Source organism: Arvicola amphibius, chromosome 9 (assembly GCF_903992535.2).
Source record: "Arvicola amphibius chromosome 9, mArvAmp1.2, whole genome shotgun sequence".
Lineage (NCBI taxonomy): Eukaryota > Metazoa > Chordata > Mammalia > Rodentia > Cricetidae > Arvicola > Arvicola amphibius.
In genome coordinates, this window is record NC_052055.2 from 82,260,203 (window position 1) to 82,288,025 (window position 27,823).

A 27,823-nucleotide genomic window follows, 5' to 3' on the forward strand; every position below is an offset into this window, starting at 1 on the left:
TAGAGTTTACTGGATAACTGGAGTATACTCAGAGGGTACTGGATAACCATTCAGGAAGTAGTCTACAGTTCCTGTGAGTCTTCTGGTTAGGTTTATCCAGAGCTTCAAATTCATCCAAAGTTAGACTCTTAAGGCCTTCTCGAGTCTTTCCTGTCTTTCCACACAACCTTATGAACAACAGTGTCTGGATCCCCCAAATGGTAGTTGTAATTCTCAACAGAGTCATTGATTGTTTTCCGCTATTTCCCAAAGGAAGAAGCAACTCCTACTGAGCGAGCTCTGCCCTGGTAAAATAAAGACGAACTTTGAGTATCAGCCAGGTAAAGCCAGGTCTAGGGAGGAGTCTATTAAGAACCCAGAGCCCCTTGTTGCCACCCTCCCGTGGCTCCTATGCTGCTGTCGATGCCTACTAGATTTAAGCAGCCATTAGATTGTTGTAAGCCCTTGCTGTATTGACAGAATTCAGAAACCACTGACATAGACAATTTTAGTCCATATTCTCTTTGCTTTAAATGGAGTAAATTCCTTTCCTTTTAAATCTTTCACTTTTTTTTAAAAAAAAATCAACAATGCAGTTATTTTAACTCGTTTTATGGCAAAACAAAAAAAATAATGAAACAACTCTGTCACCTTCTACTTAGATTTGTCTCTTCTACTTGGATTATCGCTGTGCTCATCTCTGACACTGAACACAAACATGGAATTTATATTTACCACCAAGTCTGTTGGCATTTCAGTGGGGCACCTAACGGCTTTGTATTAAAGAAAGAAGTAGTTGAGCAAGAAAATAGGTAAAGGCTGACGTAATTCTAGGGTGAAACTTAAATACTTCATACAGCAAGGTTCAATATGATTATTTTCAGCAATTTATAACCTAATTTTAAAGTTTAAATGTTTTTATTTAATATGGTTTTTTTTATATTTAAAAATTTCCATCTCCTCCCCTCTTCCTCCCATTTCCCTCCCCTCCCCTCCACCCATACCTCCCTCCCTCCCTCTCCAGGCCAAGGATCCATCGGGGTTCCCTACTCTATGATAAGACCAAGGTCCTCCCAACTCCATGAAACTTCTCTTGTGATAAAATGACTATGTAGTATAATTAACACATAACAATTACACCCTCAAATATGCGGGGAAGGAATGTCTCTGGCATGCATTTGTAGAGGATGACGATCTTTATAATTATCATATTTCTCTTTCAGAAATTTATATTCAGTCTTTGAGAACAAAAAACTAATTTTATTTTGCTTGCCAAGCATGTAAATTTTAAAGAGAAATTTCTGTGTTTTAAAAATAAGACGTTAAAAATGATATCTGTTCCTACCGACTTGGTTTCGTGTTTATAGGACACACACACAAACAGTCAGTGTGACACAGAATAGTTTCTCTGGGCCTTGCCAAAGTTTCTATTATAAAAGAGGCCATATTGGATTACTTGTGTGCTACCAGAGAGATATAATGACAGCTTGCTATGTCCAAGATATCCAGCCTGAATGTTTTTGAATGGAGTGTAATTTCCTATAAGAAACCCTACCCGCTGCTTATTCAGTGATATTGCCATTAAGGAAAATATTGTTAAGCTTTACTAGAATATATATAGCTTTGCTATAAATTATCAATGGAATATTTTCTGACTTCTCCCTATTTTATATTCATTGCTTCTAGTCCAACATCATCCATATAAATTTTAGCCCAAAGCATTAATATTAACCTACTTTTGAGGGCTCAGTGGAATTTTGAATATGACATTGTTTCCCTTTGGGTGTCAAAACTGAGTAAGATTTCATTTTTTCCTTTGTATTTTCTACATTTACTCATTTTTCCCAATGAACATTATCTCATTAATGATCATTTAAAAATCCCAACTGACTCACGCCTTTAAATCCAGCCCTCTGGAGGCAGAGGCAAGTGGATCTCTGAGTTTGAGGCCAACCTGGTCTACAGAGCCAGTTCCAGGGCAATCAGGGCTACACGCAGAGAAAATCCTGTCTCGAAAAACCAAAACCAAACAAAAACCAAAAAAATCCCACAACTGTTTCTATTTGGAAAAAAATAACACTAACCAATAAAATGACTATAAGTTAACTTGCTTTCTTCAGACACCTAATAATTGAGTAGTATAGACTATACCACCACCTCTTCCTAATCATCCAAATGCCACATGTATTCATAGGAAATTAGTGAGGCAAGTTTTTTGGATGGTAATAAGTAGACTAATAATTACATTTCTCTATTATAATAGGTAAATCTAAGTCACTAAAGTCTGTAATTACCACTTTACACTGAGGAATACCCTGAAGCATCAGAAAAGACTGAAAAGAAAAACTTCAAATGAAAATGTGCCTGAGTGAATATTTTCTCCATATACTTAAAATTCATCAATTAACGACAAAGCCCTAAGACATGTGAAACTGCATTTTATTTTTTTTAAATGCATTTAAAGTATCCATGAAAGAAATTATTGTTCAGACGTTTAGACTAGACTGTACTGATCCAACTTGTACATTTGCTACATTCTCTAGTGTTTTTTTTTTTCCTTGCTGATTAGTGAGATTTCTTGCTAGGCAAAATTTATTTAATGCCATTAGGAAGAATAAATAAGATAACAAAGTTTAGACAGTTTTGTATTGTAGGAAAGCTCTTGGCAAGAGAGAGTGACTTTGTTAGAGAATGACTATGTACTTTTAATTATTGTGAAATGGAATTGTGCTTCCAAAGTCATTTAAACATACGGTCTGAGTTCTAAAAGTGTGGGAAGGTGCCAGCATTCTCTCTAATTATGCAGTGCATTCCTGAATGCCCAAGCTTGTGATAGTCACTGGTAGGGTGCTCCTCCCTGGAAAGTGCTTCTGTTTATAAAACAGATGCCCTGCTAGCCCTAGACCTTAGTCAATATTAATTCTTGAAAACCAGTTACATCTTGCTACCAGGTTATCTAATAATCAGTTCTCACTTTGGAAAGCACAGAGTCGAGATCTGCAGGGATTATGACGAAGGAAGGAAATTTTAGTAGTGAACACAGAGGGAAGACCAAGTTTGATTTTCAAAACATCCCTGAGTTCGCTAGACCAAAATGACACACCTCTGTTATGAGATCCGAGCACTCAAAATGTCATGGAAGGGAGAGAGGGAGAGGTGGAGGGAGGGAGAAAAGAAGAGGGGAGAGGAGGAAGAGGAAGAAGGAGAATAAGGAAAAGGCAAAAGAAGAAAGAAGAGGAGGGAGGAGAAGAGAGAAGGAAGGGAAGGGAAGAGGGGGAAGGAGAGAGATAAGCTAGAAGGAAGATAAAAAAACCTGGTCAACTTTGTCAACTTCCCTCTTGTGTGCTCTGGACTCACATGCCTATGTTTCTCCTGGGCATCTCTGCTTAGAGGCCAAAATCATTCTTTTGTTCAACTTCTTGTTTTTCTAGCCTAATATATCTATCAGCATTCCACTACTCAAGAGATGCACAGACATTCTCCCAATCCCAGGAACTCAGTTTAATTCTTGCCTTTCCTTCATTATCAACCCAATCCACTGGCAAATCTTACTCCTTCCACCACCAAAACAGACCCCAATTCTAGCCATTCTTCTCCATCTACGCTGTCATTGCGTGAGTTCAGGCAGTCAATGTGTCTCTATGGAAGTCCTGTTCCACTATCGTGATTAGACATATTCCTTCTCCTCTTGGGTTCAGTCTGGTCAGCACATGGGAGAGAGAATAAACTTTTAAAATTGAAAAATGCTTAAAACTTTTAGAACATTTTGCAGAGGAAAGGGGACATTTCCAATGCTGGTCCAGAAGCCGATGAGGTCCCGCCTCAGACACATTGCCTTCTCCAGATTCTGTGTGGCAGCTGTGAATGCCACAGTGACCAAGATTTTGATTCTTTCAATGCACTGTGGTCACTGAGGCCTTGGTCCTTTGTATCTCCTGACTGAGCCCTGTCATGGGACAGTCTTTCCAAATTTACACAAATTCCCCCCATCTCTCTTGTCTCAGCTCAAATGTCATTTTTTTCTTAGAAGCTTAAACTCATCCTGGCTCCAGTCACTACCTGACGCATTGCCTTGCTCTATTGTCTTCAGTCTTCTGAGTCTTTAATCATTTACCATCTTACGCATTCATCACCTATTTCCAACACCATAAAATGATTTCCATGAAAGCAGGGATATGGCAAACTTGTTTCTGTTACACCACCATTGGGACTGTGACTTGTGCCATTTCAGAAACCCACAATGCCTGTGATCTTGTCCTAGGTGCTAAATGAGTCTAAACATCTATGTTCACCTGCTTAACCTTAGGAAACAGCACCACATTCTATTTGGCAGGAAAATGGCAGAAGAGGCAATTAAAGGACCAGGTGATGCTAAAGTTTCATGAAAAATTTAGAAACAAGAACTGGCTAACAATGAGCCCATCAGATGGCCATTCCCAAAGAGGAATGTAAAAATCCCACAGAGATTTAAGACCACTGACGGGAAAACAGCAACAGCTGAAGAGTTCAACAAAAATGTTATTCAGTATTATCCTTGCATTCGTGCAAATGTTTCAGGCCTGAGAAACCATACACCGTACTCTTAATCTGAAAGAGATCCTGACAGTAATTTTTATCAACAACCTTAGTTCCAAAGTGAGAAACCAAAGCCACAGGGCATAAATGACTGCCCTTCCATCCCTCTGCCAGGCAGAGATCACGATGGGACTTGAACTCATGACTTTTTGTTCCAAGGTCAGCTTTTCCCAGGAGATCAAGTTGCTTGCATCCTCTTGGTGACCAATAAGATTCTCCTCGTCGTTACTGATCTTGCTTAAAAGTAATCTTTTCAGATTCTGATGAAGAAAAGAAGTCTCCATTTCTTTTCCTGAGCATGAGGCAGTGAGTAAATTAATATAAAATACGAACGTTACAGAATCTAAGGAAAGGATCGTTTCCATGTTTACGATCACACGGTGATATTAGCAACAACAGCAAATCCTGTTTGGTCTCTAAGGAAAATAGTCACTGTGACATTTGTCCTTCCTAGGCGTCTGGTATCCCTGAGGTTGATAATTACAGCTCCTTCCCCTCCTGTTATCTGAGCGCACCAGGAAATGTCACAAAACACGCAGTAATAGCTTTAAAATGGGCTACTTACCGTCTTAGGAAAGATACATGCTAAAGAAGGTAAAATGAGAACAATTTTCCCTTATAAACTTGAGAAGTTATTTGTTTATTTTGGACAAGTACATCTTTAACAGTAACTCACCTTTCAGGAAGGAGTGGAAATCTTGAGGGAAGTATATACATCAATAGTTACACAGTGGGGCAAAAATTGAGAAATGTCTGTGTGTCTTATAGACGAAAGGTACCAGAATGAGACTCTAACACCCAGGGAAGAAAACTAATAGAATAGTACCCTAATTAAAAAGATAAAGAATTCTTTTCTTAAAAAAAAACAGACATAATTCACTTTATTTTTCTTGTATATAAACCCTTCCTTATGTGTTAGCCATGGCTGGAGCCTGGGCCGTCTGAATGGAGACTTGGCTGGGGTTTCCCGATGGAGTGTGAAAGGGGCTGAGGAGACTAACAAGGGTACTTAGTGAACACAATCCAAAGGTCAGGGATCAAGTAGCTGTATAGGTGTGGCCTTGGCTGGATAGCAATCCAAAGGGATTGGTGGCTTAATTTTTTTAAAGCTAGAAGCCCTTCTCATCCGGGAGCTGATGCTCTCCTAGGATCAGGTCACATATCTTGGGGCAGGTCTACTATGTATTAGGAAGGCCATCCTCTTCTCTTGCTTGAAAATCCCCCAATCACACACTGGACCTCTGTGATTGCCAGAGCTGAGGGGGGCAATGAACAACCCTTTAGGGTGTAAAGAAATGATCATATATCTGACAGTTGTGAACAATGATTGACAGGAGAACTCTTTGCTCAGATCCTGGATTACTGTCCTATATTCAGATCAGTGTCTATTCCACCCAATTCATCCACTGAATTGCCAAACCAGGGTCTGGCATTGCTACCTACCCACAAGGCTAACTTAATGAAGGTGAAGATTAGGCTTGCCTCACAAGGACAGAAGATTTCAACCGAGCAAATTGAAAGGCAGCCCTGGCTGACCAACTAATGAGAAGGCAGCAGGGCCTGACTCCAGGGGACAAGGCTTCACTGCCCACCTCCTTTCCAGGTAGCGGGCACTGGAAGTCTGGCAGATTCAAGAAGAACCACACTGAAAATAGCTCGCTTCTAAAATATGTCCAGATATGTACCGGCATGGCTGTTTTATGGGGAGAAGGAAGTGTAAGACAGATTGATTTATCCTCCATCACAAGCTTAGATGTTTCTCTGATGAGAAAAATAAAGAGCACAGCGAACAGTCATCAATTTCTGTTTCTTGGTGTGTCAAGTCATTTCCTTGTATAGAAAGCTCAGCCTGGTGGAGTTTTCTACGTTCCTAAGGGAATCACAGTCTGCAAGTGGCAAACAGCGCTTCTGTCTCACACACAGAGCAAAAGATAAAACCAAACTGCGGAGCAAGAGGCCGGGCAGAAAAACAACCTCCTAACTGCTATTTCCTTTCCGCAGACTTTCTTGTAATAAGGGAAGTGAGGCCAGGAGGAACCTATGGAAAACAAGAACAGAGATTTTTTTTTTTCAAGCTCTTGGCACTCATAAAGCACAAGAAGGAGGGCATAATTGCTTTAGAAAAACTTCACTTCATAAATTATGTTCCCCAAATCAAGTGTAATTTGTTTCCAAACAACAACTTGTTCAAAAGGCTTAAGTGTTGATTACTGGGGTCCCAATTCTAATTCCTCAAGCAGCTCATGGCCCCGGGGCTTTAAGGAAAGCGGCCTTCAGAAGAAAGCTCTGTTCCCGTAGAACTAAAACCAGTTTTCTAGATCATAGTTAACAAGACGGACATTTGTTTATTTATTTTTTTCCTTTTAAAATGAGTGGCCACATGGAAAAAATTCTATTTTTAAACATTAAGAACAGGCTTCCAAATTAATTCTTCCATTCTGAATAAGTGTGAGGCAGGGTTCATGAAGAACTTCCGTATTTACCAGTATCGCTGAGGTCTCTGCCTTGCTGAACGTCTTCCAGGAAGAGAAATATGATCCAAGTTACATTTCCTGAGAGTGAAGTGAGAGATGCCTGCAGTTTATAGTAAGTCATTTCTTTCCCAGCTGACATCCACATCACCTGTCTCCTTACAGGCGAGTGTGGCTAGCTGGGCTGGAGAGTCTGTCAAAATGCCTTCCCTCAGGCTTGGGGATAATGTTTGATTTCAGAGTCACAGAGAGTCTGAAATCTTAGCCTTTTTGTGTTTGCTAAGAGGATTCAGACAGATGGGTTGTTAATGGGAAAACAAAGCTTGGTGATGCTCTAATAATTTCTCGCCTGTTCTGGGAAGCACTTGTTCATTGTGGTGTTGTAAATGACTTCCTGTTGAACACAAGCCCTCCTACAAATGCCGTCCAGCTTCCAAGAAAAAAACAAAACCAAAAACATCACGGCAAGTTAAGCAAGTTGCTCTTCGGAAAAAGAAAACCATCACAAGTGAGTTCTGTCAGGTGTTTCTCACTCAAGGAAGAGCAAAACATCCCGAGTAAAACTCAGGCTTCACAAGAATCCCTGGAGATCAGAAATGATCTCTAGGATCTGGGTGCTCGGCTTCTGCTTCAAAATCCACTTCAGAAGTGTCACGCCTAACTGAAAGCTGTGATTTCTCAATGGCATTCACACAGTTCCTATTTTTATTTTCCTAGTGTGTATGCTACTGCTCCCAAACCTTTGACTTTTTAGATGAATGAGGTTCACACTTTTCAGACTGGCCCATACAGCCTTTCAGAATAGCCTTGCCTATCTCGACTCTCTCCCACCAGGGTTCACTAACTGCACAGGATTCTCTTAGTATCCCTCCAAGTGCCTTGACCTTTAAAAGGACTTTAATACTCTCTTTAACAGACAGAGCGCATGCTGTCCCCCAGCTCATCTTGCGCAAATCATGCTTTAAATCCCAACCTTTCAAATCCTCTGTGACACTGTTCTTTATCTGCTCTCCCGGAGTGCATGTCTCACACACACACACACACACACACACACACACACACACACACATATATGACATTACATTCCATAATAGCTAATTGTTGGCCTCTCTGGCTTTTGAGACAGAAATAACTTGAAAGCATGGACTATGCCTTTATTCATCTTTCAACTCACAGTGAGCACCCGAGATCATTTAGGAACTGAGGGAAATGCTTTGCAGAATTTCTTTTCCTTCAGTGGCATCAAAGCTGAACTTAACAGTGACGTAATATCATGAAGCGCTCTTCTCTATGGTCCTCCTAAGAACAGATAACTTTATATGCTGATTATGTGTATCAAAAAGAGCAAGGCAACATGAGGGCAGCTGAAAGAATTGATCATATTCATATCTCTAGCTTTTGAGCCTCACGGAAGAAGAACCGGGAGTCAATAGAATTTCTTTACTGAAAATTTTGTGAGGCTATGCGGGTATACTGTGCCACCTCAGTTCTCCAGAATCAGAGGTGCTGCATCCTTAACACACCCCTCCAAAGTGTGGATGCGTGTGTAGCTGTATGGTAACTCCATAACCCGAGGACTGAAGATGAGCAGGTCTGAGCAGAATTTCACTGGATCGTGGGGAGCAACATTTTCATGGAAAGGAATTCCAGCAAGGGAATGACCAGAAATTTAGAGAACAATGATGAAAGTGGACTTACTTTTATTTGTTCTTGTTTCAATTCCTATTTTCTTTATAGCACTGGGAATTAAACCCACCCCACGGGCATTACAGGTGCCATGGTAGTGGCCAGTGCTGGAACCACTGGGCTACAGCCCTTGCTCAACCATATCTTTTTGTTTTAAACATGTACACATGATGAACATCTGTGGTTCCCAGAAAATAAACCCAAATAACCATTTGGGGGAACTGACATTCGCTAGATAACCAGGTAAGGAGGAGGTTTCACAGTGATGGAGGTTTTGTGTGCTCATGACATCATTTGGACCCCTAAATTGATTGAGTCTTCTGGGACCACTTATATGACTCCGGCCAAAATGAGATCAGAATTGTGGGCAAAATTACATCAAAAGTGAAGTGCATTGGAGCACAAAATTGAAGTAAATTTGACTGAGGACATCAGCAAGGGCTGAATGCTGAAGATAGGACTGCATGAGGTTTTCTAGGCTGCAGAGCAGTCCAGTTGGCAGGAATAAGAAGAGAGGTACAAGAGAGACATTGTAATGCTGATGCGATTGTCACTGGAAATGGAACAGTATTACTAGGATCTCAGAAGAAGACATTTTTATAGGACTGAGGAAATCTTGTTCAGATGTGAATGGGTTAGGGGTTGATTAAGAAAATGTGTCAGTAACATGGAGGGTTTGTAAGTGAATGAGACTCTTTAGGAAATGTTTCTAGACTAGGGTGGGATTAAGTATATATTTGAAGACTAAGAGGCAAGAGTACTATGGAGAGACGATGAAGACACAAATACAAAGGATCAATGGTGGAAGAAGGCCTCAGAGGAGGTTGGCTTGGAGGAGACTAAGATCACAATAAGGGAAGCAGAAAGGCCAACTCTGGAGAAGACAGCTGAGACGAGGATTCCAAGATCTAAGAAGGAAGATGAGAGGGTTCAAGTAAGATTGCCTGATTCAAGCCTACATTCAAGCATCAAGGTGTTAATTCTTCATAGTGCCATCATGTGTGTCAGTGCTGATCAAACCTTTTACTGACAAAGCTATCACCAATTCACTTAAAATGTCTAGTCAAGCAAACCAAATTTTTCTTCTCAGTTATTTGAATATCTTATTTTTTGTTCAAAGTTATAAAATATTCACCTTTTTAGAGAGAATGTTCAGTTTCCATGAGTTTGTAGGCTTTCTGGGGGTAGCATTGTTGTTGAATTCTAATTTTAATCCATGGTGATCCGATAAGATGCAGGTGGTTACTAATATGTTTTTGTAACTGTGGAAGTTTGCTTTGTTACCGAGTATGTGGTCAATTTTCGAAAAGGTTCCATGAGCCGCAGAGAAGAAGGTATATTCTTTCCTGTTTGGGTGGAATGTTCTATAGATGTCTGTTAAGTCCATTTGGTTCATTACCTCTATTAAGTCTCTTAATTCTCTGTTAGGTTTCTGTCAAATTGACCTGTTCATTGGTGAGAGAGGAGTGTTGAAGTCTCCTACTATTAGTGTGTGTGGTTTGATGGCTGCCTTGAGTTCTAGTAATGTTTCTTTTACATAAGTGGGTGCTTTTGTATTAGGGGCATAGATATTCAGGATTGAGACTTCATTCTGATAGATTTTTCCTGTAATGAGTATAAAGTGTCCCTTTCCATCTCTTCTGATTGATTTTAGTTGGAAGTCAACTTTGTTAGAAATTAGTATGGCCACACCCGCTTGTTTCTTGGGTCCATTTGCTTGATAAACCTTTTCCCAACCCTTTACTCTGAGTAGATGTCTGTCTTTGTGGTTGAGGTGCGTTTCCTGTAAACAGCAGAATGTTGGATCCTGTTTTCGTATCCAATCTCTTAGCCTGTGCCTTTTTATAGGTGAATTGAGTCCATTGATATTAAGTGATATTAATGACCAGTGGATGTTAACTCCGGTTGTCATTTTTTATTTGGTAGTAGAGATTGTGTGTTTCCTTTCTTTGAGATGTGCTGGTGAAGGGTCACTAGATGTCTGAGTTATTTTGGGCAATGCTGGACTCCTTTGTTTGTGAATTTCCTTCTATTACTTTCTGTAAGGCTGGATTTGTGGCTATGTATTGTTTAAATTTGTTTTTATCCTGGAATATTTTGTTTTCTCCATTTATAGTGAATGAAAGCTTGGCTGGGTATAGTAATCTGGGCTTGCATCCATGGTCTCTTAGTTTCTGCAAAACATCTATCCAGGACCTTCTGGCTTTCATGGTTTCCATAGAGAAGTCAGGTGTTAGTCTGATAGGTTTTCCTTTATATGTTACTTGACCTTTTTCCTTTGCAGCTCTTAATATTCTTTCTTTATTCTGTATGTTTTGTGTTTTGATTATAATATGGCGAGGGGATATTTTTTTTTGATCCAGTCTATTTGGTGTTCTGTAAGCTTCTTGAACCTTAATATGAATATCTTTCTTTAGGTTTGGGAAGTTTTCTTCTATAATTTTATTAAATATATTTTCTGGGCCATTGAGCTGTAATTCTTCTCCTTCTTCTACGCCTATTATTCTTAGGTTTGGTCTTTTTATTGTGTCCCAGATTTCCTGAATGTTTTGTGATGAGAATTTGTTGGATTTGCTGTTTTCTTTGATCAGTGCGTTTATTTTCTCTATGGTATCTTCAGAATCTGAGATTCTTTCTTCTATCTCTTATATTCTGTTGGTTATGCTTGTTTCTGTAGTCTCTGTTCGTTTACATAGATTTTCCATATCCGGCTGGCCCTCGGGTTGTGTTTTCTTCCTTGCCTCCATTTCAGTTTTCAAGTCTTGCACTGTTTCCATTATCTGTTTGATTATTTTTTCTTGGATTCCTGGGATATCATTTACAGATTTACTCAATTCTTCAAACTTTTTGTTATTCTTCTCGTCCATTTCCTTAAGGGAGTTTTTCACCTCCTGTTTAAGGGACTCTATTACTTTCATAAAAATCTAAGTTGTCATTAAAATGAGGTTATGGACAAAATGAGTATTATTTTATGTGCCACATAAAATAATATAAGCAATTTTAGGCTACCATTTTGATTAGTCTTCATTGCTAAGAATAAAAAGTTGAAATGGTAAGAGGTTTATGAGTAATTGGGTACCACAGCTTTTCTTCCTTGGTTGACATAAATCCTAAAGTTTATCATTGAAATTGTGCTTTTATCTATTTATTTGTTAGCATCCAAGAGTGATTGTAAAACTGTTTTATGATTATAGTGATATTTTATAAAAAATAGAGTCCTACCACTTTATAAAAAGTCTATAGAGTTGCTATAAATGTATTTATATACATAGCAAGAGATCATATATTATGACCATCAGTTCTTTAGCTAATTCAACACTTTATGAAGCCAGAGAGGTGAATCAGTGGGGGTAGAGGTGCTGGTAGCCAAGATAATAACCTGACTTCAATTCAATTCAAAGCCACATGGTGGAATGAGGGCACCAAATTCCTCATATTATCCTCTAACTCCACGTTATATGTAATAGTATGTTTACATACACACACACATACATGTGCATGCACACACAGGCTAAATAAATAAAAAAGCAAAATTGATTCATAAAATGTAAGGTTATGCTTAGCTATTTAAAGCTTTACAAACATTATAAAAACAATACATTTTCCAATTCCTTAAGTTAATTACTAATTAATCTTCTCAGGACTGTTATGGGCTTAATAAGATCAGAGATGTGTGAAGCATGTGCTCATCCACCTGTTTTATTTTGTATAGTGTGAAAATGCTCCTCAGTCCTGCTCGTAGGTATTCTGATTGAGCCTTTTTCCTCATCTGAGATTCCCTCTTCCCAGGATTGAATCAAGTTGACAGAAAATGTGATACCAGCTATCATTTTTTCTCATTTCCTCTCCCTTCCTGCCCTTTCTTTTTTTCTTTCTTTTTCTTTTCTCCCACCACAAAGTTATATCCTATCTATATGGGGTTTCTGTTTTCCTCTGAATACTGTTTGCTCAGAGATACAAAGCTGGCCTTCAATTGCTTCCCTTCCTGTAACACGAGGGCATGCTTGTTGGGGTTTCTGTCCTGCCTGGTTTCTGTCCTCCCACCAGGTCCCACAGCCTTTAGCCCCAAAAAACTTACACAGAGAGTCTACATTAGATATAAACTGATTGGCCCATTAGCTCAGGCTTCTTGTTAACTCTTATAACTTATATTAACCCATTATTCTTATCTATGTTAGCCACATGGCTCGGTACCTTTTTCAGCAGGGCAGGTCCATCCTGCTTCTTTGGCTTCTACGGAGGAATGGGCTTCCTCCTTCCCAGAATTCTCCTGTTCTCATTGCCCTGTCTCTACTTCCTGTCTGGTTGTCCTGCCTATGCTCCTGCCTGGCTACCGCCCAATCAGTGTTCATTTAAAACATAATTGACAGAATACAGAATTGTCCCACACCACCTTACCTTCTGCTAGGAGAACATACTAGCTGTTCCATTGGAAGAATTGTGTTTTATATGGCTAGCATTCTGCTCTGCACTATAGCAAGTGGAGGGGGAAAAAAAACCACTGTTTTCCTCAGAAATGTAAACACAGTCACTTTCTTTATATGCATTTGAATCTAGAAAGAGGTAAATTTGTAAATGGACAGCAGTATTTCACAGGCATTTGCTTTAATTTTATTGACAGTGGGTTTAATCTTTGAAGGTGATAATGAGACTCCTTACTTTACTAATATATTAAATATTGATGTGGGGTTCCCCTCTGTATGCTGTGAATACCATTGGTTAATAAAGAAACTGTCTTGGACCTGTGGAGGGAATAGAAGTAGGCAGGAAAAACTAAGCTGAATGCTGGGAGAAAGGAGGTGGAGTCAGAGAGAAGCCATGGAGCCACCACTAAAGACAGACATGCTGACACTTTGCTGGTAGGCCATGACTTCATGGTGATGCACAGATTAATGGAAATGGGTTAAATTAAGATGTAAGAGTTAGCCAATAAGAAGCTAAAGCTAATAGGCCAAGCAGCGATTTAAATAATACAGTTTCAATGTTATTATTTGGGGGTTAAGTGGCCGGGAACTAACTAGCGGCTTCTTCACAACTAAATATAAGTTAATATTATGCAAATAAAATCTCTTCATAGTGTCTTCATTCACAACTCATGTGAAATAAAAATATTTAAGGTTTATAAATTTTTTTTCCACTAGCACTCACAAAATTTTAAAAGTTTCTGAAGAAATAAGATTATCTGTCTCTGGGTTTACACTCAAGTGAATCTTCAATTAAAGTGATAATGAACATCTATGCACTTGTGATCCATTACGCATGCAGTTTAGCTTTCCAAAATAATACTGAGTTATGTGGAATCTGAAGAAAAAATATTCATCTAACTAAGTTTGATGAAGAGAAGATAAAATCTTCTCAAGTCTTACTAGGTGACCAACAAGAAAGGCACATGGACTTCATATGAAATACAGTAAAGCAGTAGGAGGAGTAGGTTTTCTATAACCACATGACTTCATAGATGTAATCTCAAAGGGATCGCTTTACTTTCCCTTGCAATTAATGTAAGCATACTCTTAAATCTTCTGAAGTGTTATCAATAGAGACAGTGTAGTAAAGATGTAAGGCTTTATCCATTTAGCAGGTGTTTATTTCTTATATTCTTGAGGTGATTTATTCCTTCAACTCAGTGATACTGTGCTTTAAAATGATGAGCAAATGAAGCTGTCTCCACCTATCAATCAATACCATATTTAACATATTGTGTTGAGTATTTAATTAGCACTTTTATACATACAGAATTGTCTTGAAGGTCCTTTCTAATTGTATTATAGAAGAAGTTATGTAATAAATAGTTAATATGTCAGTCAAATCAAGTATTACTATGTTCCTTAATTTCCAAATGAACTCCGTGATAAAAAGACTTAAGGGTGAACTTGAAAAATACTGAAATTAGATTATCAGGTTCTGTAAAAATTGTTGGATATATCTGGCTTAACTTCTGATCATTAATTTATATCCAACCAGTTACAAAGTAAATTTAAGAAAAAAATAAAACTTTCCAAAACAAGCAAAAATTCTAGAGGATTTTGCATCATTTTTACATTTTTGTAGTCATTTTTATCTTAATTCATTTGTCGATAAATAAAAATGTCCCTGGATTTCTTAAAGATGTCTTGAGATAATTTTTTGTAACTATTGTTAGTATTTCCATACATTATTTAAAACTTCTACAAGAGTTATCTTTAAATTCCTTCCGATCTAATACTAGTAATTTTGCTAAATAGTTTGACTTGACTTAAACAATTCCATAGTTGTGAGTCCAGCAGTCTTCTCTTTCCATTTTAGAATGTATGAGCTGTGACTCACCTCGCATTCTTAGCATGCCAGATGATAATTAAGGAAGTACCACCGTGATGACATAAAGAATCATGTGTAACAGTCAGTCAGTCTCATAAAACAGCTGGGCAAGGTTTTAACTAAGTCACATCGCCCTTATATAGGAAGCTTCCTATCTCAAAACAAAAGAATGTCCAAAGAAAAGCCCAGGGGACACATAGTCATTCTCCATAGCTTAATGGAACTGCAAAGTGATCCTTCAAAATCGCTCAGGAATTAGAAGCCTGTGTCAGAGCTCTGAACATAGCTTCATGTCTCAGAATTTAGCTGGTTCTAAGTACTTGGAAAGGACCCAGCAAAGAGCGAAAAAAAAAGTGAATCACGGGTTAGAAAACAAGCCCTTATGAGGGAAAGAATGAAAATACTGAAAATTGACCCTTCCACGCATGGTGCTTAAAGTTTAGCCTCAATGACAGAGGGGTGGGCTTTGAGCCACATGGCTTAACCATGCTGAACCGTGAAAGACGGGAGGTTCCAGGTTCTTCTCAGACCAGCACAAAAAGAAATTATCATTGTTGGTGATGTTATTAATTATTATTACTATTATTTGCTGTCTTTTTTAAAGCTTTCTTTAGTTTGAATTATTTCTCTGTGTGAGCGGTTGTATACATATGAAGGCCAATAACCTAAGAGGTCAGACGGTCAGAAGTTTTGGGTCCTCCCGGAACTGGAATTGAAGGGTTCCATAAGGAGCCAGATGTGAGTACTGGACACTCAACTCAGGTTTGAGAGAAGAGCATGTGTTCTTTTCTTTTTGTTTTTGTTTTTTGCCAGATGAATTAGCAGTTTTATTTTGGGAGGAGCCTCAATACTTATTTCTACAGTGAGTGTGCAAGTTCATGCTCCCATCACAATCTACATGTTTCCCCTTTCCTCACATCTCTGTCAGCGTTTGTGTTCTTTTTTATTCCATTTTTTAAAAAAAATTTTTAATGGGCATGTGTTCTTAACAGCTGATCTGTCATCTCTGCAGTCCCTAGTAGCTGTTTCTTTCTTTCATATATATATAAAGCGAGGGGTTCCATTATGGCATTTTGATGCACAGTTAGTTCCTATTGATCCTCATCCTCCTCTTCCCTCCTCATCCTCCTGGTCCCCTCCCAGCTGACTCACTTCTTTCTCATGGCACGTGTACTCTATACCATCCTTTTAATTTCCCTCTTCCTTATTTTCCCCTTTTAATTTCATAATTATGTATATGTACATATATGGATTAACTATCACATATAATATTTATTCTATTATATCTATGTATAAGAGAGAAAACACGCAGTATTTGTCTTTATTAGCCTGGGATGCTTCACTTAGTGTAATATTTTTATGTTTATTTCTATTTTATTTACAATAACTAAGAAGTGGAATCGATTTTGTCTCTCAGTAGTTAAACAGATGAAGAAAATGTGATGTAATTGGATTTGCTTCAGTTGCAAAGATAAAGGAAATCATGACCTTTGCAGGGAAATCGTCAGAACTGTAAAATTTTTAGGGAAGTGTAACTTTTCCTTGTATCCTGTATCTCTCTAACAGATCCCAGGAAGGGAAGACAGACTCACATCCCTTACCAGTGGAAGCCTGGAACAGTGTTCAGTGCTGAGTCATAGGATGTTCGATGTTTGCTGACTGAAATAAGTGTTGATTGCATGAATTAGAGGGACTTACAAATGCTACTTCTCCTTCTTCCTTTAGCTGAGAGGAACCATTTAGGAACAGCTATGGCAGGTGCAAGACACACCTGCTCCTGTTAGCAATTGCGTAAGGATTTGAATTTAGAACCACAGGCCCTAATGCTACAGATGACTTCAGAGAATACAAAGTATGCAAGGATATGAATGTGCTGGGACAGAGCTAGTATTCTATCAGGATCCCTGAAGATGGCTTTCTTTCAGGTCTACAAATCAGTCTTTTGGAAATAATCCTATGTGAAGAGTAAAACCCCTTTCCTATAGTTTGGAGTACTGTTTGTATTCCTAAAAACGTGAGTTTGACTAATGGCAGCTTATGGTGGAGGAGAGGAGGGAGGGAAACCTGCAGTCAGGATGTAAGATAAATGAAGAAATGTAATTAATAAAAAAATAAACTTGAGTTTTATAAAAGCCCACGTAGAAAAAAAATTATACTTCTAGGGACCATCATTCAAAACTATTAAAGACAAGATGTAAATTTAGGCATAAGCTATCCAGTGCACCACTCAGATTAAGGGTGATTTGAAATGGACAGTGTAGTATCATTATTTGTGGTTATCCCTGTATGCTATCCAATGTCAGGAGCAACTCCTTTCTCACTGTGACTTAGTATCCACTGATTCCTCCTTCCCCATCCCTTCTGATACCCAACTGTGCTAGTTTAAATGAGAAAAGTCCTCCCATAGGCTCAAGTAATTGATCACTCATAGCCAGCTAGTCATGCTGGTAAGTCCAAATAAACTCTGTCTTCCATGATGAGCCTTTTTGGTCATGGTGTCTTTTGACAGCGATGAAATGTAACTAATACTTCTCTCTTGGACTCTCATAACCACTATTCTACTCCCATGGACTATCCCTTACTTCCAGGTAAAAGTATGAAGCTATATAACACTGCCTTCATAAAGCAATCACCGAGGATACACTAGACATTTTGACCACAAAAATCAGAACATGTTTATTCCATTCTAATATATTTATTCAATTCTAAGTAGAATATTTTAGGCATTGTAAAAGAATAACATACCCAGTGTCATATGTGTTAAATACATGGCAAGCCAAGTATACTATACTCACTCACTAATTATCTGGATATTTTTCAAGCAAAACATTGCTTCACCTCCATTCATAGGTGTTACTTCAAATGCAAAACCCACCAACTTCCAGACTTTTATCATAAATCAGAACAGTTACAGATCTGAAACTCATCTGTGTAGATGGAAGTTTCTGTCCAGCATGCTGTTCCCAAGTAACCAATCAAAGGTTTACTATTAATTATAAATGCTCCTTCAATAACTCAGGCTTGTTACTAGCTAACTCTTACATTTAATTTGATTCATATTGCTTATGTATGCTTTGCCATATGACTTGGTACCTTTTCTCAGCATCTGGCTTCTCTCTGCATCTTCTTTCTCCCAGTTTTCTCAGTTTAGCTCTCCCACCTAACATTGCCCTATTTAGTTATTAGCCTGTCAGCTTCTTTACCAAACCAATCACAGTGACATATATTCACACAGTATAAAGAAAAAGTCCACAGTTCCCCCTTTCTGTCTAATTAAAAATGCAGGTTTTATTTTTAACATAATAAAATTATATACAACAAAACCAGTTATCAGGTTGAAATTACAGTTACAATATCTAGTCCATTTGTATTTGGCAAAATTAGAGAAAATGTTCTATTATTTATTTTATACTTGAGAGTCTGAAATTTTAAACCTAATTTACCTTTCATCATAACTAAGAAAAATTTAAATCTATTATTTAGTCTTTAACTCTGACAAAGACCCCAGAAGGGTAAAATGTTATCTAATAACTGCTTTGAGTTCTAACAAGGCTGATTCTGTAATTACATATTTATTAGAAGTTATGGCCATCATTGGGATGCCTTACAAATTAAGACTGATAGTGCTCCAGCATACGTCTCTAGTAAAATGAAACAGGTTGTTTTGCATATTTTACAACATTAAGCATATTGCAGGTATACCACACAATCACACAGGACAATCAGTTGTAGAAAGATCTAATCACACTCTAAAAGATATGCTTAATAAACAGAAAGGAGTAATAAAGACCCCCAGAGATAGATTGCACAATGCTTTATTAACTTTAAATTTTTAATACTAATGAGAAAGGAACAACAGCTGCAGAGAGAGATTGGCAAAAGACTGCTGAATGCAATCAGCCTGTATACCTTAAAGATATGTTGACCTCAGAATAGAAACTACGATGTATGTTATATTAGGAAAGAGATTTTGCTTTTGTTTCCACAGGAAAAGAAAAGATATGGATACCTACCATCAAAATTGGTAAAGCTTAGATTCCAACAGGAGAGACCTCTTTATTAGAAGAGGTAATAAATCATCAAACAGTATGGCCATTAAATCTAAACTAACTTATAAAGCTAACAAATGCCTTTCATTTAATCAGATATAATCTGCCAAAAAGGAAACTCCCCAAAGTTAGGGTTGGGGTAGAGTTTTGTTTTTGTTTTTCCAAGAGAATGAAGGCATCCAACTAGGGAATCTAAAGACAACTGGACAAATGAGACATCTGAAGAAAAAAGTTGAATTATCCAGAGAAAATGTCCCAATAAAAGGAGTAAATTGGCCTAATGGTATAGCACATTTCCAACAGGATAAAATTTTATAAATCTTCCCAAATATTTGTTTTTGTTCTTCTCCACAGACATATTGGACAAATGGTCTTTTTCTATTCCCAGTCTTATAAGTTAGTTTATAACCTTGGGTGACTGTCCAGGCAGTCAGTTGTTTCTGTCATTTCTTTGTTTTGAAAGTTGTTTGCTCTGCACTTCCCATTTACTTGGGTAATATTATATTCTTCTCAGGTCTCTGATGGAGTTGAAGACAAGATAGTTACAGTTTTTCTTGTTACCAAATTCATAAAAGAAATTCACAGGAGAAGTGTAAGGAATATAAGGTTGAGTGGCATAAAAAGATAGTTTCTGGCTGCTGATACAAGTTAGGATAGAAAGTAAACTAGGTACAACACCTTGAACTCACCAAGATAGGATAGATAATGTAGTATTTTCTCTGAATTTCAAATGCAAATGACTGCACATTGTTAATGTAATTTTTTCCTGTATATATTTATACATAGTTATTGCACATATCGTATACTGTTTTACTATAGTAGAGTTAAACTCTTCCCTTTTTATTTATAAAAAAGGGGAGAAATGATATATGATGCTGACACTACAGTTTGTTTTGAATCAGAGGTAGAGCTAGATGTTAGTTGCCCACAATTAACCATAGAGCTTTTGGAGGACTGAGGAAGTAGTAAGGCAGAAGCTAGAGATGATCTCAGCCCTTTTGGAGGAAGGAACAGAAGAAGTAGAAAGTCATTGGTGGCTGCTCTGCTACTTCTCTCATCTTTCAGGTTCTTACCCCAATATCTGACACCCAGTATTTTATTGATAAAGAATAATTAGATAAATGCTTCACATTTGAGTGCCCCTCTAATAGATCAAAGTACTAAAAATCAACAAAACTCAATATGACCTCAAAATTCATCCTACTATAGAATTCCAAACAGCACTATAAATAAATAACCTGAGATACAGGGTGATTTACCTACCATAACAGAATCAATGATAAACCAGAAGATTCATTTCTTGAAATTTATTTCCCATTTCCCAATCCAACTCTGACTGCAGTGGCTTTAGGATCAATAATACATAAAAACTCAAAATTTATGAACACCTTTGTATTGTTAGAGTATTAATAAAGGCTCACTAAGGGAAAAAACCCTCCTTCTGGTCAAGAGAATAGAATCTCTGGTGACATAACATTCCAGTTGGGTCAAGTGAGTCACCTCTTCAAGGTCCAACTCCTAGAAAGGCAGGCTCCTCTCAAGCCAATCTAAGGAGACAGGTGGAGCACGCTCTCCTTTAATGTGGTACTGTATCTTTTCTATGCTGGATTCTTCCCATTGCATAGTGCCCTACAGAGTACATTCATGCTGCTTTCTGTGCCCGCCATCTTCCTGAAATACACAGAAGACTGTAGTATTTCCCTTCCCTTTTACCTGTTCCCTAAGTACACCTTAGGGCTGCCTTACTCCTTGCCATGAAGCTGTTTGTCTGCCACGGGTCTGACCTCCGTGCTGATTCAACAAACATGATTTTCTTTTTTCTCTTTCGCCTTCTGTTTCTCTGGGGAGAGTTATTGCTTGACTGCCCTAAGGGTTTTTCTTTTAAACTCTAATAAAATTGACTTCAAGATTCTACTTGAGTTCATTCTTAAATTCTTTTAGCAGTAAGACTAAAACCCCTAAGAGGGGAAAAAGCTTCCTCTGGAAAGATAACTCAGACAACTAAAGCATGCCACCCAGAATCTTTTAAAGCACCGATACTCACCCTTTATTTACTCAAGAAATACTGAAGAAATGGACAGGAGTTTCAAATGAAGAAAAGTACACCAAGTTCTCAAGACACCCTTTAGTCAATATAGTTTTATATGTACAATAATATAGATATAGATAGGTAGATTTAAGTATAGATATCTTGAGGACCCTTGTCTGAGCAAACTTTGGGTGTCCGATCGGAAGCCAGGCTAAGGATATTGAATGTACTCTAATGGGTTTCTGATCCCCACATTTGCAAGGCTTCTACCGTCATGAATGTCAAGTAGAATATGCCAGAACAATAAAAACAAGTTCAGGCACAGAAAGCATTTTCATTTTCCATATAAAACAGGCATCTGCCTTTTCCCATGCTGAGTCTGCAAGGCGGCTTATTTACAAATATATAAATAGCTGCAACTTTACTCCAGGCCCATTGAAAAATCAAAACGGTATCATGCAAGAGAAGCATCCTAGCATAGTTGGCTCAATGAGTAAAATGTAAGTGGAGAGGAGCCAAGTGACTTGACACTCGCTGGTCAGCTTAACCAGACACCCTCCAGTTTCCTGTCATGGAGGAACCAAGGGTTATGCTCTGCAGAGTCAGATAATTCACTTTCATTGATTGTCCAGAGACTGGGGAGAGATTTAGAGCCAAAGGGTTGAAAAGCAAACTTCAATTCATTGGTAATCCTGGGGGCTCAAAGGGAGATCACCTCATAGTGGCAGTACTTTTAAAATCAGCTTATTCTGCTTTCATGAAAGTCCAGTGAATTTAGAACGACTCACTCTAGTCAATTCTTTCCCCATATTGCCAGACTTACAGGGATTTACGTCAACCGGAGAAAAGAAGTAAGAAAAATAATGCATCTTAATGTTTGAACAGAATGTACTGCCTTTCCTAAATTTGTTAAGAAACATTATCTACCAAGAATTAATGCCTCTCCTTCCCTTCCTCCCTCCCTAGATACACACCACACCACACCACACACACACACACACACACACTAGCATGTATCTTGCTTGTCCTTACAGCATATGCATAACCAAGCATGGAAGTGTGGGGCTGTCCTCAGTGTTTCCTCATGAGGTTACCTGAACAGCCATACCTTCATACCTTATGGCACCTAATGACAATCACTCCTTATATATACCTCCAATATCAAATTACGCTCTTCCTTAATATCTTTGTTTCACATCAATGAATGAACAGAAGAATGCCATTAAATTAAAGTCTTCCAAAGCATCACAAAACAGGAAGTTTAAAGGAAACATTTTGCCGGGCGGTGGTGGTGCACGCCTTTAATCCCAGCACTCAGGAGGCAGAGGCAGACGGACCTCTGTGAGTTCAAGGCCAGCCTGGTCTACAAGAGCTAGTTCTAGGAAAGGCTCCAAAACTACAGCGAAACCCTATCTCGAAAAACTAAAAAGAAAAAAAAAACATTTCCAGAGGGGAACACGAGTTACGAACTTAGTCTGTGTGGAGAATCTGAGGACAGACAACAAGATGCATAGACACGTGACGAAAGTGAGAGCACTTGTGCATGCTGTATTCACTTTCCCACAAAGACATCTAGGCTGCATGTTAAACCCAGGGTGGCTGTGCTGCTTATTCACAACACTGCATTGACACACAAGGATGTTCAAGTTTGAGACAACATAGAAATGCCCAAAAACCAAACTGCAAAACAATTTCTCATCACTTCCTGCGCTATTCAGTATTTAGAGGAAGCACCCACAAATAAACCGTTATTTTAATTCCCCACAAAACATAGTTTATAGGAATAAATGCAGTATCTGTCTTTTGTCTCTAGATCTATATTGAGCCTTATGTTTCAAAGTTCACTTTTTAAATTACTTTTAAATTTATGTCTACTTTAAATGCTAACAAGATTACTCCAAAAGTGTATGTAATTTTCTGAAGACTTTCTGCGTGCATGCAAAAGATTTGATTGCAGAGTTTTATCAATAACAAATACATAAGTCGTATATTCATTACAGCATTGAGGGGCACAATGAGCTTTTATATTTTTGAGCAAGAATTTGGAATATCCTTAGAAAATACAGTTTTTGTACTGTTGTTGAAATGAAAAGAACGAATTAGTTTACTCACCCAGTGTCTCTGAGAAGAAGGGCACTTCCCAATTTGAAACAGGTTTTATCACCTTCGCAAAATGCACGCCTCAGAGCAAAACTCTCTCCCAGATCAAAGCCTGTAAAACGTCACATGCTATTAAACCCAGCAATAAACTCGCAGACAGATTGATTTTTTTTTAAAACAGGAACGTGTTATCATATCTACAGGTTGACTGATTTAAAATAAAATCCTTCTGTTTGAAATCAACAAATATGCTTGATTTCTTGTTGTTTATTTTCCTTTTAGGGTACAGGAGAATAAAATCCTCTTTGCCTAAGGAAGGGACGACATGGCTATCTTTCTGAAGAACGGTTCATAAGTAGAGGTCTCTCTGGCTTCGTCCGGCCTGATTGCACAGCAACACTCCCACCTCGGCCTCCCGAGTGCAAGAGCACACTAGATGCTGAGAATGCAAGCGTTCGCCTCCACCGTTGCTTCTCACTGGTGTTTCAAAAGAATACAATATCGCTTCATTTTAATTTAGGAGTTGACCTCAGCCAATTGTTATGGTAGCTCATTGTACCTTCTCTAAATTATAAAGAGAGCATTGGCCAGAATAAAAATCATAGCCATTCTTTTAGAATCTTGTACCGGCGGGTACCGGCGGGTACCGGCGGGTACCGGCGGTCGGAGGGGTTTGGAAATAACCAAAATAGTCCTTTTATAATAAATCAGTTTTAATAAAAGGGGAAATAAGGGAACTTACAGAACCAAGGGTCCAGCGGAGCAGAAGGTAACGGGGGATAGCAAACGGGGCTCCTTCCGGCGCCCCGATCCTTTTTAAGGGTATCCTACTCCCCTGGGGCAGCCACGCCCCTGAACGCAGGGATTGGGCCAGCTGCCCCAACAGAATCTAAACAGCCTCTTACAAAATTATGCTTCAGGGGAATTATATGGATGTAGGGAAATGTTTTGAATTCAAGTGTGATCTATGTGTTATCATCATATACATGTGAGAGAGTTGAGGAAACACGGAAAGGGAGTATGGAAAGGAACGGGAGGAAGAAAAGCGAAAATAGGAATGCTGATTGGGTTGGTAGAACAGGTGTATGATACATTTTTGAGACTGGAGTAGTAGAAAATTGAGTTTGAAGCCAGCCTGGGCTACACAGGGAGATCCTGTGAAAAACAAAGAAAAAAACAAAGCAACAATAACAACAAAACCAGCAAAAGCAACATTAATAGCAAAAGAAAGTACAAAGAAAAAAATAAAAATGTTACACCAACACAGTGTGTACATTATGACTACATCTGGGTGTTATAACATTGTCTCAATAGTCTTTCCTATTTTCAAAATTGCAACAGAAGTCGCAACTTTTGTGATTTTACATCCCGTTCCTTCTCCACCAAGGTCCCGTGTTGTTACCTGAGATTAAACAATTTAGGACTCTGCTGATAAGATTTTACCTGCAGCATTTACTTCATTTCTCTGTGAATGTTATGATCTTAACATGTTATATTGGGAAAGGAGCATGCTGGCCAACCTAGGCAAGACTTCTGGTCAGGAGGATAAAATCTCTGGCTTGGTGGAGATCTAACATGCCATCTGGGCAGCATCAGTGAGCTGGCTGAGGAGCCACCCCTAGGACGGGGATGGGGTGGGATGGAGGGGGATGACCTTAAGTATTTTAGCCTCCCTGAACTCCCACTCCCCAGAGCAGTCTCATATAGGGCCTGCAACCACACAGTGTGCAGTCACTATGGATGGACACTTTGCACAAAGTGCTGCTTAGCAAAGGATGCTCACCTGAAACTTGAAGTTTGCTTCTGTCATCTTGATATCCCTCCGTCCTCAGTATAGGGCAGGTACTTTCTATTTAAAAGACAAGCATGAATTATTTGAACTAAAATTTCCATCCTACTTTTTCCAAATAAAGTTCAATGCTACTGTATAATCAAAAACAAGATAACAGTGAAAATAAAAATAAACTGAACTACCTTATTGAAGTTCTATAAGGCAGGGATGATGATCCCCATCCCACAGTATGTCTATGAAAATTTAATGTTATATCTATAAAAAATAGAATATTGCCTGGCCCATGGTGAGAACACAGTGATGCTGGCTACTATTATCACTGTTACCCAAACCACGTTTCTGTGGATATATATATTATATATTATATATTATATATTATATAAATATATATATTTAACCATACGATTCAGTTAACTTTCATGACTTCATTGAACAATTAAATTCAATGCATATTCTCTCAAATAAACAAGTGAATTATTACTATATTTTATCATAATTTTATTCATGTTTTTATCTGGTGATCCTAAGCCTTTATAACAGAAGGGGACATGAATGGAACAAGTTAAATAAAATTAGAAAGCAATGAAATTTCTATATGACAAAGTTGAGGAAGTTAATATTTTATAAGTTTGTTCATAATACTCATGGGTATATAAAGTTAATCTCTACTCGGCGAGTTTACATGTCCAATAAAACCACATCATAATGTATATGTATATATTAGTCTTCAAGTATATGTTTAAATCTAACTCCGACTATAACCACAAATAAAGTAATGCTGACAAAATTGCAAGCCATTTTCAAGTCATGCCACTACACAACAATCCAGCTACACTCTTAAATTAAGTACATCAAACCTTTTACATTGTATAGTCACAGGTTCAATTCTCCACATCAAAAATTTGTGTTTGAGTTTCATGTCTTAAAGTTTATAGTATAGAAAGGAAATAAACTGCTGATGGCAAACTGACCACTACTGGGCTGAAAGTGACAGCCACTAATTTTCCAGTTAACCTCTGAATGCCTCAGCCCTTCATTTGACAAATGCACCTCATAGCTGGAGCTGTGGCCAGGAGTCAGTGTAGCATATTTAACTAGAAGAGCCTCAAAATCTAAGTGATGCTATCACATCATTGGCAAGGAAGAAGCAAATAATAACATATTCTTTCTGAATGACAATTAGAATCCCAATTTCAATAGATCGGGATGCGTGTGTGTGTGTGTGTGTATGTGTGTGTGTTTGTGTGTGCGTGTGTGTGAGTGTGTGTGTGTGTGTTTGAAAACTGACAAGTTTATTGTCTAGTTTAAATGGCAAAGCAAAGATAGAGAAGGGCAAAGCTGAACAATAACTTGGAGACAAACCATGAGATATAAGGAATCCTTTTAATGTGGTTTCAGTGTACATATAGGAAGACATCAGTCAAACAGAATAGAATGTCTAAATGCAGACCCTTCACATGTAGCTCCAATTACTGCAAAAACTACTGCAGTTCAGTTGGGAATGGAGGATCTTTTAATCAGTGGGGCCTGGTATTAGATATTGATACAGGAAAGCACTGAATCTTGATATTTTGGGTTTTATACTACATGAGGAAATTGGAGAAAATTATAAATGTGAAACGAAAACATAAAGTAGGTTTGGTAAAACATAAAGTTTGGTGAACCTGGAGAAGCAAAGGGCTCTGGAGAGAGACAAAGCATTGCTGTCAAAAGAAACTATTGATAAATGGGGCTTCACCAGCTGAAAGCATGTATTAATCAAAAGATCAGAAGTGTGAAAAGACAAGCCAGAGAATAAGAGAAGGTGTTTACAATAGAAGCATCTTAAAGAGAGAAGGCAAATGACACATAAGGAGAAATCATCCAATGAAGTCCTGAATCCAGAACAAGCCTTGAGCTCCCACAAATGGGCAAAACTTGAAAACGTTTATTTCTAATACACTCTAAACTTTTTTAAGCACTTTACAAAATGGAATATTCAAATTACCAACTCACATATTCCAAGGGGTGTCACCCCATCAGTGATCGGAAATGTAGAGGAAACCACTGAGAGTCCATTAAATGACCAAAATTAAAGAACTGTCACTCCGAGTGCTGATGAGGCTGTGACAAGCGGCGAGCACTTTCAGCTCAGCTCATCTACATTGCATGTGGATCGGAGAGCTGTGCAGCCGCTTGGGAAAACCCTCTGACAGTGTTTACTATACCAGTGATGCATGAACTCCAAGAGAAAGTCACTGACCCAAGAGACAGGAGAGCAAAACAGGAATGGAAATGACCTTTTCAGATAAGAATGCCTACGTTATCGTTACTCGTAGAGTTACAGCCTAAAAGTTCATCAAGAGGACGTACTGCAAAATAAACAATGAAACACTGGACAACAGTTTAAAAAGAAAGATTTGGCTTGATACATTGAAATGTTTGGCTATTAGAGGGCAAGAAAGTGGGCGAATGTCATTTCTCTAAATATATACTACCTATTCCATTTATGTGATAATTACAAAGCCAATCTCTGTCGGAGAAGTGATTACCAGAGAGGGGGTACCACCTCAAAGCAAGTACACAGAAATCTTTTAGAATCCAAGAAACATTTTATGATTTTATTTGAGTGATAATTACATTAGTGTACATATAAACCTAAAAATTCAATATATTGTGCTTTTAACATTTACTGACCTTAGACTAAATAAGCAAAATCTCAACACAAGGAGGAAAGTAGAAGCTCTCTTGAGAAAATATTTTAATCTAAATGCAGCTCTAAAATTTAAGTGATTAAAATATCCCAATAAAAATGTCTATTGGCTATGAATGTCTATATGGCAATATGCCAAAAGAGGAACCTTGC

At 38.1% G+C, this 27,823-nt stretch overlaps 1 protein-coding gene across 1 annotated transcript in view; it reads right to left on the reverse strand.

Moving 5' to 3' along the window:
* The window catches only part of Col19a1 (collagen type XIX alpha 1 chain), a 302,587-nt gene that overhangs the window by 265,590 nt on the left and 9,174 nt on the right, over window positions 1-27,823 (reverse strand). The window contains exons 2-3 of the mRNA XM_042055762.1: window positions 24,970-25,035; window positions 23,199-23,298 (exon numbers count right to left, since the gene is read on the reverse strand). Of these exons, the coding sequence (XP_041911696.1) occupies window positions 23,199-23,298; window positions 24,970-25,035 (166 nt within the window). The remainder of the gene's footprint in view (window positions 1-23,198; window positions 23,299-24,969; window positions 25,036-27,823) is intronic.